At 52.2% G+C, this 19,802-nt stretch overlaps 1 protein-coding gene across 2 annotated transcripts in view; it reads right to left on the reverse strand.

The window, feature by feature from the left end:
• Nucleotides 1-1,916: 1,916 nt before the first annotated feature.
• Nucleotides 1,917-19,802, reverse strand: part of WARS1 (tryptophanyl-tRNA synthetase 1) — a 28,763-nt gene continuing 10,877 nt past the window's right edge. For both annotated transcript variants that reach the window (XM_055556680.1, XM_055556679.1), the window contains exons 3-11: nt 18,504-18,717; nt 17,263-17,371; nt 11,130-11,249; nt 10,057-10,239; nt 9,147-9,247; nt 7,194-7,306; nt 6,854-7,027; nt 4,276-4,416; nt 1,917-3,186 (exon numbers count right to left, since the gene is read on the reverse strand). In XM_055556680.1, coding sequence (XP_055412655.1) covers nt 3,025-3,186; nt 4,276-4,416; nt 6,854-7,027; nt 7,194-7,306; nt 9,147-9,247; nt 10,057-10,239; nt 11,130-11,249; nt 17,263-17,371; nt 18,504-18,717 — 1,317 coding nt within the window. In that variant the 3' untranslated portion in view covers nt 1,917-3,024. The remainder of the gene's footprint in view (nt 3,187-4,275; nt 4,417-6,853; nt 7,028-7,193; nt 7,307-9,146; nt 9,248-10,056; nt 10,240-11,129; nt 11,250-17,262; nt 17,372-18,503; nt 18,718-19,802) is intronic.

The raw sequence follows: 19,802 nt of genomic DNA on the forward strand, positions 1-19,802 counted from the left end.
GTGTGATACCGTGTCACACAGCCAGTGCTCGGGTGTGTGTGTGTGAAACTAGTGTCATACAGCCAGTGCTAGGGTGTGTGTGTGTGAGATACTGGTGTCATGCAGCTGGTGCTTGACGGTGTGTGTGTGTGATACCGGTGTCATACAGCTGGTGCTCGGGGTGTGGTGTGTGTGTGTGGCATACAGCTGGTGCTCAGGGTGTGTGTGTGTGGCATACAGCTGGTGCTCAGGGTGTGTGTGTGTGGCATACAGCTGGTGCTCGGGGTGTGGTGTGTGTGTGTGGCATACAGCCAGTGCTTGGGGGTGGTGTGTGTGTGTGGAATGCACGAATGTGTGAGTGAATGAGGCCCTGCAGAGCATTCCTGGGGGTTCACTGGCAAGCTGGTGAAGATGCTGGGGCGTCCTGGCCAGGTGCTGGCAGAAGGGGATCAGCTAACAAAAGGTTTCAACAGCTGTCGAACCCTGTGTCATCTTCCTGACAAGAGCGCTGCTAGCCTGCTCAGGTGCTCTGGCCTTGGAAATTGGGTTACGCTTTCCTCCAGGGGACGGTGGTCACCGGGCACTGGCCCTGCCGTGCTGGGGAAGTGGCTCTGCCTTGCTTGGGCCACAGCCGTGGAGAGGCGAGGCCCTTTGGAGCGCAGAAATGAAGGGTGGGGAGAAGGGCTGGCCCAGAGTCGACAGGGCGCTTCCCAGGTGGCAAAGTGGTAAAGATCCCATCTGCCGATGCAGGAGATGTGGGGACGCGGGGTTGAGCCCAGTTGGGCCTGGCCCACCTCTCCACCTGCGTGGGCTCTTGCTGCCCCTCAGACCCAGCTCCATCGGGCCCACCAGACTGGGCACCCCTGAGGTGCCGTGAGGTCTGAGGGATGGACAGTAACAGTCATGGCAGCTGGGGACCGAATCCAACCTCACCCCTCAGACAGCGCTGGGCTGCACACCTGCCCATCCTGATTCAGGGCTTCTCTCGGGAACTGTTAAGAATCCTCTGTTTTTTAGCAAAACGTGGGGGGTGGGAGTGTCTGTGGCCCCTACCAGCAGTGACTTTGGGCATTGACCTCTGACCCAAGGCCCAGCTGACCCAAACATGAGGTGTCTGTTGTTGCTTCTGCTCCATCAGGGGGTGGGGGTGAGGTCCCTGCGCCCCGCTTCCGTCATTTGCTGCTGTGGGGCTGCAGCCCTGTCCTCTGAGACCCAGGACAACGCCCACCCTCCCTGGGGCCTTGGCTGTGGTCCCTCCTGAGAGATGGGCACAGGGGAGCAGAGAGATCACCTTAGCTGTCCAGCCACACCGCCCCACCCTCTGCTGGGGGCTCACCTCCAGTCCGGAGGGAGTGGAGGCTGGGCGAGGAGACGGGACGTGCTCCAGATCCTGGCGCTGCCCGGGTGGGAAGCTCGTGCGGGCACAGCACAAGACAGGGCAGGCCCGTCTGACACAACCTCACAGGGCGGCCTCGGACAAGCCGCCGTGCTGTCTGCTGGGCCTCAGTCTTCCCGCCTGCAGTACGAGGCGGGCAGGCAGCACAAGTCCCGGGCTCATCCGGCCGGGCCCTTGCTCTGCGACCTCTGCAAATGGCCTGGGGCCACTGCCTACACAGCACCTTTCAGACCACCTCCATGGCCGCCTCCCTCGACTACAAAATGTGGACATCTGTCTGCGTTCTCCAAGGCTGTCGGGAACATCCAGTGAGTGTGGGAGCCAGCGCCACGCAGGGCTGAGGGCTGGGAAGGCGGACGGGCCACGTCTGGCTCATTCCCGGAGCCATACCTCTGCGCCGTGGCGGCTACCAGGGCTGTGATCCCATCCCGCACACGTGCCAGGGGGACCTCTGCAGGCTCAAGGGCATCCACGGCACGGCCCTGGGCCAGAGTGAGGCCCCTGCTCGCTCCTCAAACCCCAGACAGCACAGCGACACAGGTGGGACCAAAGGAAGTTTACTGTCATGAGAGAGACCGGAGTAGGGTGCCCAGGAATGGACCCTGTGCCTCCAGAAGGGACAGATACTTGGACCAAGGGCTTTCCCTGGGACAGGTCTGCGCTTTTCCACAGCTGCACAGGGCGCTCCACCAAATAGGCCTCCCATGGACACGCGGCCGCGGCCTCGAGGGCTGCTGCGCTATCTAGCTACGTCCGCCCGTCTGGAGACACAGGCAGGGCCTGCTCTGTGCAGACAGACCTCCACACCAGTCAGGTGTCAAAACAAAAGGATCTGCAAAGGCAACAGGCTGGCCTCAGCGTCCGGCTCGGTCAGACTGGAGCAGCCACTGGTTCCCCAGATGGAGTGTCTAGGATTACTCGGTGGATAGAGTATTAGTTCGCTCAGGGAAAGGCGTGTCACTTCTGGAGTACAGTACATGCATGGCCTGGAGTTTAGTAAGTAAACTGGAAAGTTTCACCCACAAAAACTCAATTTAGTAAAAATTGGCCAACTCAGGCCAATACTCAGAAACGTTAAAGGCAGCTTTTAAGCTGTGAGATCTTGGAATTTAAAGTTTAGCAAAGCCTTTGGCTATCATTTCCTCTTCAATAAGATGGGAGAGGGGCATGGGCGGAAATGCTTCTTGTGCCCATTAAGCTTTCTTACATTACTGTTTCAAAGCACTTAAAAAAAAAAAGTTTTATGGCAACACCATGTTGATTCCAGGTATGTATAAATGGACTATATATTCTTTTACAGAGCAAATGGAAGAATGTGTTTAGATGCAGGATGCTTTCAAACAGGGAGTCGTCCTGTGGACCACAACAGGCTGGTCGGTGGACATCCAGCCCAAGGGGCTGCTTTGTGGGAGGAACTCCAGCTGGACTTGCCTGTGTGACCACACGATACTACCCAGCACCCAGTTACCCACAGGGGCCGGAATGACATTCAAGGGAAGAAACAGCGCTGAGAGAAACACAGAACTTACAGACCTGGGCCAGTAATTACCATTTGATAGAGCCTAGGGCAGCAGCAGGGAGGTGTGGATTTGACTGAGCTGGGATTACGGGTAAATTACATCTCTGAGTAAGCATAGAGGAAGTGAGCGTTACTGAAAGTCGTAGGACAGCTTCCGGGGGGTCATGAATTCTTTCACGATCTCGTCGGTGACCTCCTTGCGCCGGGCCTGGTGCTCGGCGATCAAGGGCTGCAGGACTTCGATGAGCTCCTTCTTGAGCTCGCCGGTGAGCATGGCCCCGCTCGTGTAGTCCTGAGCGGGAGGAGATGGGCCACATGAGGCGGCTGTGTGCGCCTGGGCACCTCCCTCCCTCAACAGCACCCATGCAGAGCCTGGCACACTGGCCACACAGAAACACAAGGGCCTTAAACCACCCTTTTCTGAAAACGCCTCTGGGCTCTGCGGGCAGCGGTGACTCAGCTGACACATGAGGGCGAAGAGCAGGGCCGGGCACCTGCGCGCCAGGTCAGCGGAGTCCAAGACCCGAACCCGTGGCTGCGCCCTTCAACCTTACTGGCGTCTCTAAAATCTTCGCTGAATTTGTTTTCATCTTCTGATTGTGATAGTAAAATGTACTTGTTGAACAAACTTAACAAAGTACCTAAAGCTGACAAAAAGCAGCAAAGGAAAGGAAAAAAATCCCCTGCAAATTCAGGGCCCAGAGGTTGAGCCCACCACTAGCTAACATCCTGGCATGTTTTCTGTCAGACTTTTTTCTCTGCGGTGTATTTAGACTTGGTGGATCTCGCTGCACGGCCAATTTGGGGTCCTTCTGCCACTAGCATTGGCCAATCCTCCTGCGTGATCAAAGCCTCCAGCCTGCCTGAGAATCCCTCCTGACGATTCTCAGTTAAGGCTTCCTAGGCTGTACAGTCTGTTCTGAACTTTTGCTAACACCATTTCAACATACTTGCATACAGAGCTCTTTCTTATTCAGGATTAGTTTCTTGGAAAAGATGCCAAGGACTGGAAATCCTGAGGCAGAGGCTATGAATGCTCCCCGGCTCTCGGGCTCACTGTGCCCCGGAATTACAATCACTGTAAATACGACACAAACCCGCGGGGGAGGCCGGGGACGGTGTCAGCACTGACGGGTCTCATTTTACCTTCTGCTTCCCTGATGACCAGGAGGATCTAATCTTACAGTGTGGCTACTACCAGCTTGTATTTTCTCTTCTGGGAACCATCCGTTCACGAGGTTTCCAGGCACGTGGTCATGAAGACGACCAACCTACTCAGCTCTGATCTCGTCTCAGCTGAGCGCCGGCCCCGTAGACCCAGGCCCCAGGAACGTTGGCCACCGGGCATTCCAGGGCCCGCACGGGCACAGCCCCGCCTTACCCTCCTGATCTGCTCCAGCTTGTCGTCATCCTCCAGGAAGAAGGTCAGGTACATGAAGGACACGTCCACGTCACAGTTGCCCCCAAACTGCCGGTGCTCCTCAACGGTGTCCCTGCCTCCGGAGAAGGCGTGCTTGTTGACCTGCACCAGGAGAGGGCACACGGATGCTCGCCACGCGGTTGCCCTGTGTGGTGAGGGGAGCCCACAAACCGCCCTTTCCTGCGGAGCCTGGGGACTGGCCACCGCGGGGCTCACTGCACAGAAGGGGGCTCCAGAGGGCAGGTGAGCTCTGACCCCTCCCCCGACCCACAGAAACAGAACAGAATCAGAAAAACCACAGCACTGCCCCTGCAGAAGCTTGGGCAAATGTCCTCACCTGTCTGCAGGCTCACCTGGATGACAGACACAGCCACCCGCCCTCCCTGGGGACGAGGACAGGAGGCCCAGCGACAGCCCCAGGGGGCAGAGCCTGCGCGGGGCCTGGGTGGAGCGGGAGGTGGACAGGCCTGCGGGCAGCGCCCACCTTAACAGGCACTTCCAGAAGCTGACGACAGACAGGTTCAGAAACTAACAAAATGGCTTGTAGGACTGAAGATAACCTTAGAGGAGTCAGGGTCCAGAGCAGAGAGAAGAAAAGCCCAAAAGTGGAGAGTTCCTCCAATGTTCTTTTAGCGAGTGTCTGAGAAACCTTCCATGTACAAACGTATTTTCCCGCGGGGAGAAGAGTGCGCAGAGTCAGTGGTCTCAAGGAGATGTCTGGTAAGCCTCCCAGAAGGACTCCGGGCAGATTCCTGACTGGATCGCCCAGAAGAATATGGGGGCAGAGGCTGGGGGGCAAGGCCTTTCTGGTGGGGATGCTAAGTGGCTCTGAAAAACACTGGAAGCTCTGACAAGGCCCCCGCTACTAGGCCGCTGTTCAGTGATCCATGTTGGGACTGAAATCTCAAATCTGGGCCACACTCTACAGGCAGTAACCACTTGTACATGCGATCTCACGTGAGCTTTGCCTCTAGTCTGCAGTTCTGTAGAGCGGCTCCTGCTGGACAGTGATACCTGACGACCGTGGTCCCTTACCAACAGCAGGTGAGCGGCAGGGCCCCGACGCCAGGCCACGGGCCAACCTGGGTTACGGCTGGCCCTCTGCGACCCAGCTGTGTGAACGCAGAGAAGCTGCCAGACACTCTAGGCCTATCCCCTTGCCCAGGCAGTGGACACAGCGTCCAGGAGGGTCTGAGAACTCCATGAGCTCACACAGGTGAGCGTGTGGCAGGCGACCACACAGTCAGGCCACAGTGTTCCTAGCACTCTACTCTTAATTCTTGGGACAGGGCTGGAGCAGATGCCCCCTCTCTGGGCTGAAGATTCTGCTTCTGGAGTTGAAGCGGGACTTAGGGATTGGGGACAAGGGCCTGGCCTGACCCTGTCCTGTCCCCCAAGGTGCTTGCGATCTTGGCAGCCAGGGTGGTTCCTGACCCTTGGGTCTCTGCTGGCCCCTTCCTTTATAACAACTTCTCAAAAAAATGAAAGGAGATGACTTCTCTGCAGGAGGGAACAGGAGTGTCCCTCCCCTTCTGCATTTCAGGCACTGGAATTTTTAGCCAGAAGTGAAAGAGAAAGAAAAAGCCCTGTTCACACCAGCCTCCACCTGAGGCTGGGAAAGCTGGCGGCTGCCACTTCCCAGAGGACTGTTCTGATACTAAGGGCTCCCCATTGTCAACCAGAAAGCGGGACTTTCCAGGAAGGGCAGGGGCCTGGACTGACTCATGGTGGCATTACACGCCCCAAATGTAGTTTCGGTCACTCCTGTTGTAATCTTCCAGACCGAAAACACACACACAGTTCCAACTAAAATGTCCACAGCTTTGTGCAACAGTGAGGGGCCTGTACGTACACTGGCAGCTCAGAACCGAGCAACAGAAGTGCGGGCCTGAAAAGTAAGGAAGCTCCAACGAATTCCCATTTCTCATTTCTCTGGTGACTTGAAAAATATTTACTGAGCTCCTGTTGCACGTGGGTTGGGAGCAGCACTCCTGGCCAGGACCTGACTAGCCTGTGGAAGGACACTTGTCAATACTGAGTCTCAGCGGGAATGCTCCGGAGAGAACCAGCCCCTACACCCTGGTGCGGGAACACGGTGCGTGGGCTAGGAGGGCACCTTCGATTTCTGGGGAAAACTGGGTCGAGCTGGTCATCCTCGCTGGGCCTCATCCTTCTCATCTTAAAGGGACACACCAGTGAGAATCAAAACCAAAACATACAGAGAGTGCATGGTCCAGCTCCTGGAATACAACTGGTGCTCAGAAGTACACTAAATTTTCTCTATTGTTTAGCTGTAACTAAAGAAAATTGCCATGATTTTGTTTTCAGAACAACATTGGTGAGGAAATCAGAGAAGAAAAAAAAGAAAAAAAAAAACCACAAAACTCCCAAGTTTTGCCTACATGAAAAGACACAAACACATTCACTTCGTACCTGGGAACGGGGCAGGCTGCCTGGACCCTGGAATTCAGGGTGCCCGTGGTGGCCAAAGGACAGAGCGGTAGTGCGTGCATCCCCCCGAGGCCTGGGCCGTGCTCACCTTGGTCTTGATCTGCTTGGCCGTGTCCGTGAGGAAGATGGAGGAGTTGGGGTCACTGGCGCTCATCTTGGTCTGGGCCCCCTGCAGGGCAGGGAAGAAGGTCGAGTGCAAGAGGGCTGGCTTGGGGTAGCCGATCCTGGGGGCCACGTCCCTGGTCATCCTGAAGTACGGGTCCTGTGGGGAGGCAGGGGCAGGGGAAGACGAGGGCTGCCATCAGCTGGTGGGCACCTCCCAAGTAACTCTGCCCCGCACCACCGTCAGACCCTCCGTCCCACCCCTGAAGCGGGTGAAGACCCCTGCTAACATCCAGGCTGACGGAACCCTGGCTCTGCCTCCTAACCTGGTCGATGGCGCACGGGATGAGGCACTGGACGTCTGTCCGGTCTCGGAAGATCTGAGGGAATGAGTTGCTGAAGGAGGGAGCGGCCTGGATGGCAGGAAAACTGATCTTCCCTGAGAGGGAGGACAAAACATTTTTATACCTGAGACTGGTTCCTGCCTGGAACTGTAGAAGGGATGAACAAAAACGGGCTTTTCTCCCCCATGGAAAAGTAACATTCATTAAAGAAAATCTGAAACCTACAGAGAAGGATTGCTGGGATGAAGGAAGAAAAATCTGCAGTGCCAGTTCGTGTCTTTCTCATTCATTTCCCCCCATTTCAGCGAGCTTCTCCTCTGCTCTGCTCTTCACAGCTTCCACTTTGTGACGCTTACCCACGTTCTCTCCTGTGCCTCAGCCACTCTCTAGCCACTGGGTGTCCAGGTTGTTCCTCAGTGCCAATTAGTATAAATTATGACATTTTGGGATGTAAAACTGTTCTTAATATTTTGGATGCTGCTGCTGTTAACACTGCTATTGTATTTGCTCAGACCTGAGGAAGCAGAATTCTGGGGTCAAAGGGCATGGATCCTGGTGTGACCCTTGACACGTGGAGGCAGGCCAGGCCGGGACATTTCCGGGACGGCCTGGGGTGGGTCCAGCCTGGAGTCCCGTCTCTGTGACGCTTGTTCCTGGCACCTGTTTTCTCCCCTCTGCGGAAAGACACTGCTCATTTCTGGGCTCCTGCCTGTCTCTGGGGGTCCACGCAGCAGCTCCGTCGGCACCCGTGTCTCCTTTACAGCACTGAGCATCCTGGGCTCGGGGCCTCCCGTCTACACCCCGCGACTCTACAGACGAAGTGTCACCGCGTCCCCATTTTATGTACTGGACACCAGCCCGGGTCACCACTGGGTTCCCAGAGCTAGGGTGCAGCTCTGAGAGGCCAAGCCTGGACTCACACCTGGGTCTCAGCAGCACAGAATGTGCGGCTACTCGCCACAGCCCCATCTCTGCACTGGCTCGGGGCAGCTTCAGAGAAGTCTCCCCATTCGCTGCCTGGATTCCAGGATTAAAACACCATTTCAAAGTAGAAAAAAGTACAAACAAACCCCTGAAAACCATTTCAAAAGCAAAAGGTTTATGCCCCAAGTGTCAGGAATGAATCTGACTGAGGCATCAAAGGGTTCTGCTCCTGTGAAAAGCCTCCCAGCAGGGCCTCTGTGGCATTTCTCTTCCGACAGCCCCCCAGCTGGGCCCCAGAACGTGCCCCCCCACAGTGGGGCATGTCTGGTACAGGCGCCCACAGATACATCCTGGGAGCTCCACGCTGGCAGCTAGTGGGCCAGGGGCTGGGCGCCTAAAATAAAGGGAGGGGTCAGGAGACCCAGCCAGTGGTGTCAGGACTGACTCTTAGCTCAAGGAGCTAGGGTCTGAAAGAAGAGATGGTCACTGCATCTGAAAGGGGTGCAGAAACATGGGAAAGGGAGGTCAGCGTGTGCACAGAGGCCTGTCTGCTGGGCACTGAGCCTGGCAGAAAAGCAAGGCAGGCAGGTGGGCAGGGTGGCTCCTCCCGGAGGTGGGGAGTGAGGCCCAGGGAGACAAAGACGGCTGGTTCCAGCCACAGAGCAGCCCTCCTGCAACCTGCGCCCCGCCAAGGCCTCCACACCGACGGGTTCCCAGGAACAAGTGGAAGGTCAAAGACATCCACAGCCTCCTTTTCCTTCTAATCTCAAAACGGATGAGGCAGGAGAGGGACAGAGTGTGACCTGAGGGGATACTCCACGTGGCCCAGAAAAGGGGCCAAATGCATCACTTTACATTCAGGGAAAACCCACCTTTTTAAAGAGACAAACTGCAAACGCTACCACCCCAGAGACAGTGCAGCCTCGTGCAGGCACCCGGCACGCCCACCCCTCCTTTGTGCTCGGCTCCTGTCTGAGGGGCCAGCGGGCGCTGTGGGCAGTGTGGGCTTACCAATGCAGTCGCTGTCTGTGAAGCCGAAAATGCCTTTCACTTGGTTGAAGGTGACGTGCTTCTGGATCTTCACCACGTTCTTGTAGAAGCCCGGGCTCATCCTGTGAAGAAGGTCAGAGTCAAACCCAGAACTGGAGGGTGCTGGCCGAGGGCAAAGCAGCAGACAGCACAGCCACACGTGGGCCGGGTCAGCTGGGGAGGAAGGCGCTCTGACGCCCCCTGTGGGCAGAGAGGCCAGTGGCAGGCGAGGCGGACACTCCCCTGCCTGTGGAAGGAAGTCAGCCCGAAGCTGAGCAGCACAGGAGGCAGGAGCACAGCCGATGCAGACTCAGGGGCTCACGGGAAGGGTGTCCGCTCTGCCAGGATCGCTGGCTGAGCATGCGGGGCTTCAAGTCTGGGGGCTCCAGGGCAGCTTATCCGTTGGGACGGACTGTGCTTTGTCGTGGGTGATAACTGCTGACCCTGGCCAACGCGGGTCCTTACACACGGTACTTTTCAGTACTGCAGCGCGGCACTGGCTTGGCTGGCTGAGTCTGCGCAAGTAGGGAAACCATGGCTAGGGGAGCCAGTGGTGAGTTAGAGGCAGATTAACCTTCTCATCATTCAAGGGTATTGGCAACGTGCAGCCGGACAGAGTATCTGGGTAGAAACTGATGGGCCCCGGAAGGAGGGTTTGTCTCTGTGAGCTGCTCCGGGCTGCATCTGGCCATCGCTACCCCCTCCACAAGCTGAGGATGGAAGTCTTAGCTGTCAATAAACCAGGAAACCAGACCATAACATTCAATAAAGGAAGAAAACACTCTGCAGACCTCAAGATGCTTCAGCTGTTTCTGAAGCAGCCCTGGCCGCGATGGCCTGTCTACAGCCTGCGTTCACTCATTTAAAAGGCGGCCAGGCATTTGCCCCTTACCCCATGTAGTCAAGGTCAGAGAAGATGAACGTCTTGTTGATGTCAAAGCCGCAGGCAATGATGTCCTTGGCGTTCTCCACGGCGTAGCCATAGGCCTGATCCAGGGTCAGGTCCTTCCACAGGTACTTTTCGTCATCAGTCATCTGGATGACCAAGGGCACGTTGAACACATCCTGCAGCCACCTGGGAGACACAGGGGAGGGAGGCCCACGTCTTATTTTTCTGCAGAGAAATACTGCTGTGCCTCTGAAACCACAGCTCCTACTAACAGTGTATGTCAAAACTCCCCTGCCCAGGAAGTCTCACCCTCTGACCATACTGTGAACTTAGCTCCTGTAAACAGGAACACCTTGAGCTCGACTCTATGTGCGTTCCTGTTAGCAAGGGCTGTGCAATGTGCGCTTAGACCCTCAGCCGTGTCCGACTCTGTGAGACCCCATGGACTGCAGCCCGCCAGGCTCCTCTGTCCATGGGATTCTCCAGGCAAGAATACTGGAGTGGTTGCCATGCCCTCCTCCAGGGGATCTTCCCGACCCAGGAATTGAACCCAGGTCTCCTGCATTGCAGGCTACCACCAATTATTAGCCTGGAGGGCGATGCATGTCGGCTCCGAGCTGGCCGCTCTGCACACTCTACTCTGAAGTCTTACAGGGACGGCAGGGCGGGGCGCTGGTACTTCCTCTGGCAGAAGTGGAGACTAAGGCCCAGAGAGGTAACTCTTCTACGGTCACCCGGACAGAGACAGGAGGACACAGGTCCACTGAGTCCACAGCAGTGCTCTCCCCACCACCCAATCCTGCTAAAGTGACCCTAGGGACAGGGTGGGGAGAAGCCACAAGGGCACCAGTTCCCCGAACCTTGGCTGATCAGGCAGATGTGATCTGGTACTGTCTGCTCAGCTCTACACAAAGTTTGTGATTAACATTTCTTTTCCTTTTTTTTTGGGGGGGGGGAAATAATACTACTACTAATATATTTATTACCTATAATTGGCAGATATGTTGCTGGTTTGTTCTCTCCATATTTCAAAACTCACTGGCACGGTGAGCACAGCCCCGCGGCGCAATACTTACTTGGTGAAGATGAATGGGATGAGGTGCCCCACGTGCATGGCTTCAGAAGAGGGGCCCCTGCCCGTGTAGAGATAGAATGGCTTCTTGTTTTCATAGGCATCCAGAATCTGATGCATGTCTCTAAAGGACAGAGGGGACAAGAAAACAGTGAGGTGTTCTGAAAGAAGAGTCAGGGTGTGAATGCTCAACTGGGAATGAAAACGAGACAAGACAATCCAGTCACAAGAGCTTGTTATCCTTGCTGTTCCTGCTGTTAAGGACGACAGGAAACTGCTTCTAAACGGCTCCTCCCGTGCCTGCTGTGAAAGTGTAAGCCGTGCAGGTTGGGAACAACGTGTTTAAAGGGTGGATATGGTTGGGCAGCCACTGGACCTCTTTCGGAATTCTTCCAAATTTCGATGTTGATGTACTGTCTGCTTCACATGCTTTCCTGGGAGTGAACCAGGCCGACACCACCCAGTCCTTGTTGAGAACCACGCAGCCCCAACTCTGCTGGCTCAGGAGGGGGCCATCGCAGGGCTCCCCACAGTCTGAACTCAGCGGGGGGTGGCGGGGGATGTCCCCAGCTGGAGATCTGCTTTGGGCTCCTCAGCCACACTGGGACCAGGGGTCTCCATCTGGGGAGTTATCGTGCACCACCACGAGGACTGGGGCCGGCACCCAGCGCACACCAAGGGGCCTCCTGCGGGGCGGTCCATCAGAGTCACCTGACCAGCCGTCTCCACATCACACCTGCCCACGCCCTACCTTCCCAGCCTCTGATCCAGTGGGTCTGGGGTGGCATTTGGGAGTCTGTATCGTTAAAGTGTGCCAAATAAGAGGACTAGCTCCCTTTCCCAGAGGCCTGGGTAGGAGAACCCAGACAAGAGCATTCTGAAAGTGACTTCTACTCCTGACCAGGGGCGAGCAGTGCTCATCTGTGGGCTGAGAGGATCAGGGCTAGCCTGGATTGTGTGCTTTGCTTTGCTTCGATGGTGGCACACCGCTTCTGAAATAAGGAAAGATGGAATGGCTGAGTTTGGGAGAAAAAGAGTCCTTTCTCGGTTCTTACAAATAACAAACCGAACATTTATCAGCTTACGGAAGAAACAAGGGTGCGGCTGTCAGGCAAGCTGCTGTGGGTGGTTTTGCAGGAGGTCTCTGAGCACTCGAGGTGCTATCCTGAGGGCAGGGCACTGACTAGGCCCCTCACTGAGTGCAGTTTTGTGAAGGCAGATCCCAGCAGGGACCCCTCAGCGCCAAGGGATCTAGTCACCTGCCTGGCGCTGCCGCCCGACAGTGCACAGCGGATCTCATCAAGCCCTGAGGAGGAGAGTGAAAAAGCTGGCTTAAAACTCAACATTCAAAAAACGAAGATCATGGCATCTGGTCCCATCACTTCATGGCAAATAGATGGAGAAAAAAACGGAATTAGTGACAGATTTTATTTTCTTGGACTCCAAAATAACTGAGGACAGAGACTGCAGCCATGAAATTAAAAGATGCTCCTTGGAAGAAAAAATATGACAAACCTAGATAGTGTATTAAAAAGCAGAGACATCACTTTGCTGACAAAGGTCTGTGTAGTCAAAGCTATGGTTTTTCCAGTAGTCATGTACAGATGTGAGAGTTGGACCAAAAAGAAGGCTGAGTGCGGAAAAATGGATACTTTCTAACTGTGGCGCTGCAGAAGACTCTTGAGAGTCCTTTGGACAGTTAGGAGATCAAACCAGTCAATCTTAAAAAAGAAATCAACCCTGAACATTCATTGGAAGGACTGATGCTGAAGCTCCAATACTTTGGCCACCTGATGCGAAGTGCCAACTCATTGGAAAAGACCCTGATGCTGGGAAAGACTGAGGGCAGGAGGAGAAGGGGGCAACAGAGGATGAGATGGTTGGATGGAATCACTGAATGGACATGAGTCTGAGCAAATTCAGGGACATGGCGAAGGACGGGGAGCCTGGTGCGCTGCAGTCCATGGGGTCGCAAACAGTGGATTTAGTGACTGAACAACTAACAACTTACAAGAATAAAAAGGATTATAAGTGAGTAATATGAACTGCAGGCCAGTGTGTGAGATGACCTTGATGAACCAGACAAAATTCCCAAAGAAAGAAACCACCAAAACTGACTCAAAAAGAAACAGAAAATCTGAACAGATCTAGAACAAGCAAAGAAATTGAACTAGTAATAAAAAAAGTCTCAGAGAGAAAAGCCTAAGGTCAGATGGCTTCACTAGAGGATTCTATCAAATTTTCAAGAGAACTAACAACAATCCTTCACAAACTTCCAAAAAATGAAAGAAAGTATACTTCTCAACGCATTCTATAAAGCCAGTATTATTTTGATACCCAAAGCAAAGACATCAAAAGAAAACTACAGACCAATGTCCCTTATACAATTAAATCTTCAAATTTATATCTTTGAATTTTTTTTCATAAGAATAAATGAACTCAACAAAGTTGCAGGATGTAGGATCAAACAAAAATCAGTTGTATTTCTGTACAGTAGAGCAATATTGTGGTTGATAATAAGAAATATCATATATTTTGTCTTTATTTTTATCCTATATCAGGCACAGAGTTCCTTAAACCATTGTGGGAATTTCCTAAGCGATAAGAATGATAGAGTGTTATTCACATAAAAAGTTCCCCTTTCAACTACATCAAAGTTTATGTTATTTAAGTGACTTTGGAAAAGTCCCTGGATACCCTAAGGAAGGGGACTGGTTGCTGGGGAACCAGCTCTGATTACAGGGTTGGAACTTCCCAGCTCCCAACCCCCGTCCCTCTTTCTGGGGAGGGAAGAGGGGCTGGACATTGAATTTAACCATCAGTGGCCAGTGATAAAAATAATCTGTGTAATGAAGTCTCTATAAAAACCCAAAGGACAGTGTCAGAGAATTTCTGGGTTGGTGAGCACATGGAGACAGGGGCGTGGTGCCCAGGGGGGCGGGGAGCTCTGAGCGTCCCCACATGCTTCCTCCAACCTGGCTGCTCCAGACTTACATCCTTTACAATAAACTGGCCATCTAGTGAGTAAAATGTTTCCCTTGCTTGAGCAAATTAATTCCAGATCAGTTGTGGGATTTAAAGCACAGGTAAGAACCTAGACTCTGATTTGTGTCTAAAGTAGGGGGTTGGGGGGTAGTCATGTGGGACTGGACTGGACACTATCTCCAGGTGGACAGTGTCAGGATTGGTTTAAACTGTAAGAGACCCAACTTATGCTGCAGAACCCCTGATGGGTGAAAAACCAACCCCCTGATGTGTGAAAACCCTACCTTTCCGGTGTCAGCAGTGAAGCAGAGCTGCAGTGAGGCTGAGCTAGAGCAGACACGCAAGGTACACTTCCCCTTCAGAAACAGCGGTGAAATGTTCAGAAGGGAAACTCAGAAAATACTCTTTCCAAGAGCACCAAGAAGAACAAAACCTAACCGAACCAAGGAGGTGCGAGGCGTGTACACTGAAAACTATAAAACAAGAGCACCAGAAAGAACACAACCTAACCTAACCAAAGAGGTGTGAGGCGTGTTCACTGAAAACTATAAAACACTGCATGAAGGAACCAAAGCGATGAGCGGAAAGATGTGCTCTGTGCACAGGCTGGAAGCTTAGTATTCCACCTCAGACGCCATCTTAGGGTGCAGACCTCTCCAAACTGACCGACACATGCAGTGCAATCTCTATGGACACCCTGACTGCTGTCTTTGTACAGAAATTAGCAAGCTGATTCTAAAATCCAAACATTCTAAATTCTAACGGCCAAAATAATCTTGAGAACAAAGTTGGAGGACTCATATTTTCCAGTGTCAAGATTCACTACAAAGCTACAGACATCAGGACTATGCAGTATATTTAATAAATCCTTAAATATATTTTCAATTGATTTTCAACAAGGGTGTCAAGAAAATTCAACAACAATTTCCAAAAAGTGGGGCTGGGACAACTGGATATTCACATCAGAAAGAAGGAAGCTGGATCCCCCCTCATACACATACAAAAATTAACTCAACATGGATCAGAGACCCAAGTGTAAGAGCTAAAAAAATACCACTCTTAGAAGAAAACATACCTGGATATGTTCACGACCTTGAATTAGGCAATGGTTTCTTAGATATGACACCAAGCAACCGAAACCAAACCAAACCAAACTGGAGTTCATCAAAATTAAAGCTTCTAAATGCTTCTAAGAACACTGTAAATAAAGAGCTGATATTTGCAAATCAAGTATTTGTTAAGAAACTAGTATCCAGAGTATATAAAGAACTATTATAATACAATAAAAAGGTAAATAACCCAATTAAAAAGTTGGCAAAGGATCAGAAGAGACATGTCTCTAAAGAATACATAAGAACAGCCAGTAAGCACATGAAAAGATGCTCAAGATCTTTAGTCATTATGGCAATACAAATCAAAACCATAATGAAATACCACCTCACACTTACACATGGTTTCAGAAAAACACAAACTGGAAAATAACAACTAGCAAGGATGTGGAGAATTGGAATCCTTGTTTGCACTTTGCTGGTGGGAATGCAAAATGATGCAGTTGCTGTGGAAAACACTGGCAATTCCAAAAAAATGTTAAGGTTACCTCAGGACCCAGCAACTCCACTCCCGGGTACACACCCAAGAGAAACCAGACCCTGTACACAAACACTCAGAGCAGCACTCATGCTAACCCCAAAGGGAAAACCCCCCAAAGCCCGTCAGCTGTCAAATGGGGCTGCATCCACTCAACAGCTTTCAGGCATAAAAAGGAATGAAGTACTGGCACATGCTGCATCCCAGGCAAATGCACAGACATGGAAAGATGATTTCTGGTGGCCAGGGCTGCGGGTGAGGGCGGGGTGGGGTGGTGGGAGGAACAGGCAGTGACTGCTAATGCGTAGAGGGCTACTGTTTGGGGCGATGAAAATGTAAGGAACCAGACATGGCGATGCATGCACAAACTTGGAAGAGACCAAAAGCCCCACTGAACTATGTCCTTTGCAAAGGTGAATCCTAGGTCACGTGAACTAAATCTCAATTAAGGAAAAACTGTGAGTGTATTCTGCCCAGAAAGAGGGGTGAGTGGGGGGCCTCTTCTCCCCATGTAGAATTTAAAGTGTTGGGTGTGCTGTGTAACCAGGGAGCTCAACCTGGTACTCTGGGATGACCCAGGGGGTGGGACGGAGGGACGTTCAGGAGGGAGGGGACATCTGCACACTTGTGGCTGAGTCACAGTGTTGTATGGTGTGCTAAGTCGCTTCAGTCGAGTCCAACTCTTTGTGAGCCCACGGACTGCAGCCTGCCTGGCTCCTTCCATGGGATTCTTCATATAAGAATACTGGAGTGGGTTGCCATTTCCTCCTCCAGGGGATCTTCTCAACCCAGAAACTGAACTCGTGCCTTTTATATCTCCTGCAATGGCAGGCAGGTTCTTTAGCACTAGCGCCACCGAAACCAACACAACATTGTAAAGCAATTATCCTTCAAATTAAAAAAATCAAATCAAATGTTCGGTGGAGTGCCGAGTTCTGTCGTGTGTGTGCTGTCCGTAACCCTGGTGTGGGCAGAACAGAACAGCCTGGCCTCGGACTACAAGCTCCAAGACCCCTCGAACCCAGCCGGAGGCGGTGTGTGGGGTGGGAGAGGCAGGAGCTGGCTCCGAACCTGCCCATTCTCTGATGTTATCTGCATGGAATTTATGGTCTCAGGTCGGGATACTCTGTGTCCTGTTCGCTCTACTAGTTTCTCTCTGGACACGATTTATGAGCAGGCCAGTACAATAGGAGGAAGACGTATGTAACTTCAGGAAGCCTCCTGCTTATCTCATGGGAAATGCTGAGCCTAGACACATTAATCTCTTTTGTTTTGTGACATGCTATGGTTTTTAGCACATAATCTGGCATGAATCTCCTCTGGTGTGTACTTGACCTCCACCTTGCGAGACGGGCAAGATTTACAGATGAATAAACTAAGGGCCAGAGGGGAAGGTACAGGTGTGACCCCACAGGCAGTCACTGGCAGGACAGGAGGCGGGACTGGCCTTCCGTCAACTGGCAGCCAGGTCCCCCGAGGGCCAGCGGCTGGAGGGCCCATGTCCTGATCGCTTCCTTCTCTAAGACAAGAGGATGGGGGAGGTCCTGCAGCGAAAAGCGCCTGACCTGTGTGAGAAGAAGATTCCCCTGCGCAGGAAGCGGTGTGGTCTCTGGCCCGTGGCTCTCTCTATTCGGTTTACCAGCTCCTTGTCAATTTTACTGCTTCCAAATCGAACTGGAAGAAAAGAAGAGATGCTGAACTTAGGTGGTGGGAGGCTTGGGGACGCTGCAGAGACCAGACGGAAAGACTCACGATCACACGCCGTCTCAGCAGAACCAGGCCTCTTTGGGCTACTGGCTCTAGTCCCTTCCATCAGTCCAGAGCAGACGTCACCACCAGCAGACCAGAAAATAAACGCAGGGCTAAAGACTCTCTGGTCTGGGACTGGATTCTGATGGGACAGATCCAGAATGCAGCCTAGTGAGGAACTCCAGATAACCTGCCCAGCCCCCCGCCTCGCCTCCTACACACAGCTGCTTATTACTTACTGCAGTATAATTTATATATGCTCACAACCATCATTTTAGAGCCTATAACCAAATTAATGTTTGTCTTCCAGTGAGTTTTCTCTCCCTGATGGTCTGGGCATACATCATGGAAAACGGCTTAGACTCAGATGAGAGAGCTTTAGCTCTGTTTCTTCTTCGACAGCCACCAATGACCTCAGGGAAAGGATGCTCCTGAGCAGGAAGCCCTCCAGGGCAGAGCTGGGCATCGAGGACATGCCATCTGTGAGAAGGCTTACTTCTTACACAATCCATGCCTGAACTGTACCCACTCAGTGAAAGACAATTTAAACCACTGTGAAAATACTCGCTGCAATGGGCCTTTCCCGAATTCTGAACTGCTCAAGAAAAGGAAAAAGCTAACACCGAGCTGTTTGTGCTGTGCTCGGTCGCTCAGTCGTGTCCGGCTCTTTGCGACCCCGTGGACTGTGGTCCACCAGGCTCCTCTGTCCATGGGATTCTCCAGGCAAGAGTACTGGAGTGGGTTGCCATTCCCTTCTCCAGAGGATCTTTCCCATCCAGGGATCGAACCCGGGTCTCCTGCATTGGGAGGTGGGTCCTTTACCGTCTGAGCCACCAGGGAAGCCCGTTAAGCTGTCTACTATAGATTATTATTTCAAAACATATTTTATATTGTTACGTTAATTAAAAACAAACCTCTGGGAATATAATGGACCACCAAAAGATTTAAGGATCTTTTTTCCCTTGACATTGAAGTTTGACTGGATTTATGATTAATTCAAATTAGAAAACATCAATAACATCACTTCTAAAAGTTGAGGTTTTTCTCATAAACGTACCAATGAGCTTGTCGTAGTCAATGCCTTTGGCACTGCTTGTCTGCACTGTCCAGGGGTCCACAAAGTCCTCGTCTGCCTCAGTGGCATCCAGGCCCTCACCACTCTCGGGCGCCGGGTCCCTTGGAGGACAGTCCACCTTGTAATCCTCCCCTGTGGCAGCTTTGTAGCTCGTTTTTAGGGATAACAACATCTTCACCGCAGAATCAATTTCATCCTGTACACAGGAATTAAGGGTGAAGGCGGAAAGGATTAACAACCACTAGCGGCAGCCACTCCAGTGCTCTCACCTGGAGAATCCCAGGGACGGAGGAGCCTGGTGGGCTGCAGTCCATGGGGTCACTAGAGTCTGACACGACTGAGCGACTTCCCTTTCACTTTTCACTTTCATGGATTGGAGAAGGAAATGGCAACCCGCTCCAGTGTTCTTGCCTGGAGAATCCCAGGGACGGGGGAGCCTGCTGGGCTGCCGTCTATGGGGTCGCCCAGAGTCGGACACGACTGACGCGACTTAGCAGCAGCAGTAGCATTTCCTGAACGTTACTGCTACTGGGTGGCAGGCGGTGTGCTAAATGCTCTCCCACTTACTCTTACAATAATCCTACAAGGACGGCAGTGTTATCACTGGCCTTTTCTGGTTGAAGAGTCTGAGACTCAGAGATGTGAAGGAGCTTGCCCATGCACACACAGCAAGTCGTGGGCCTGAATGTATTTTATTTTTATCTGGGGGTCAAGTGTCGTGGGTTCCTACCACAAACACTACAGGCTATGTGTAGCGACACAATTTGCACAATTTATGACAGAGTTAATGGCTAAATATTAAACTTCACTGATGCCAGTGAATATATGTGACATGCTCCATTAATCAATTATAGTGAGTTCTACATTGGAACTTAACAGATAAGGGCAAGGAAAAAATGCAGACTTTCAGAAAACAAGGGGGGATTCACTGGGAAACAGTTATACCACAGCATTTGGAGTCTTATCCAGCTGTCCAAAGTGTTTGCATATTTAGTGTTTTAAAATGAGAATAAGATAAACAAACAAACAAACATAAAGTGTATCTGTGGGTCCGCTGGAAACCTATTAAAGATTTCCTCTTGCAGGAGCCCACACTAGCCATCCCTGGAAGCCTGGCATTTAAAAGAGCAAACCTAATTAAGCAGATTAGTCACGCTATGCCCTAAAGCTCCACTCCCATAATTGGCCTTGCTGGATTTGATCGCAAACAAAGAATACACACAGTCCAATTTGCTTGCCAAGGGAAATACAAACACTTCCATTTAGACTTTAGACATACGT

The sequence above is a fragment of the Bubalus kerabau genome, chromosome 19, assembly GCF_029407905.1.
Source record: "Bubalus kerabau isolate K-KA32 ecotype Philippines breed swamp buffalo chromosome 19, PCC_UOA_SB_1v2, whole genome shotgun sequence".
Lineage (NCBI taxonomy): Eukaryota > Metazoa > Chordata > Mammalia > Artiodactyla > Bovidae > Bubalus > Bubalus kerabau.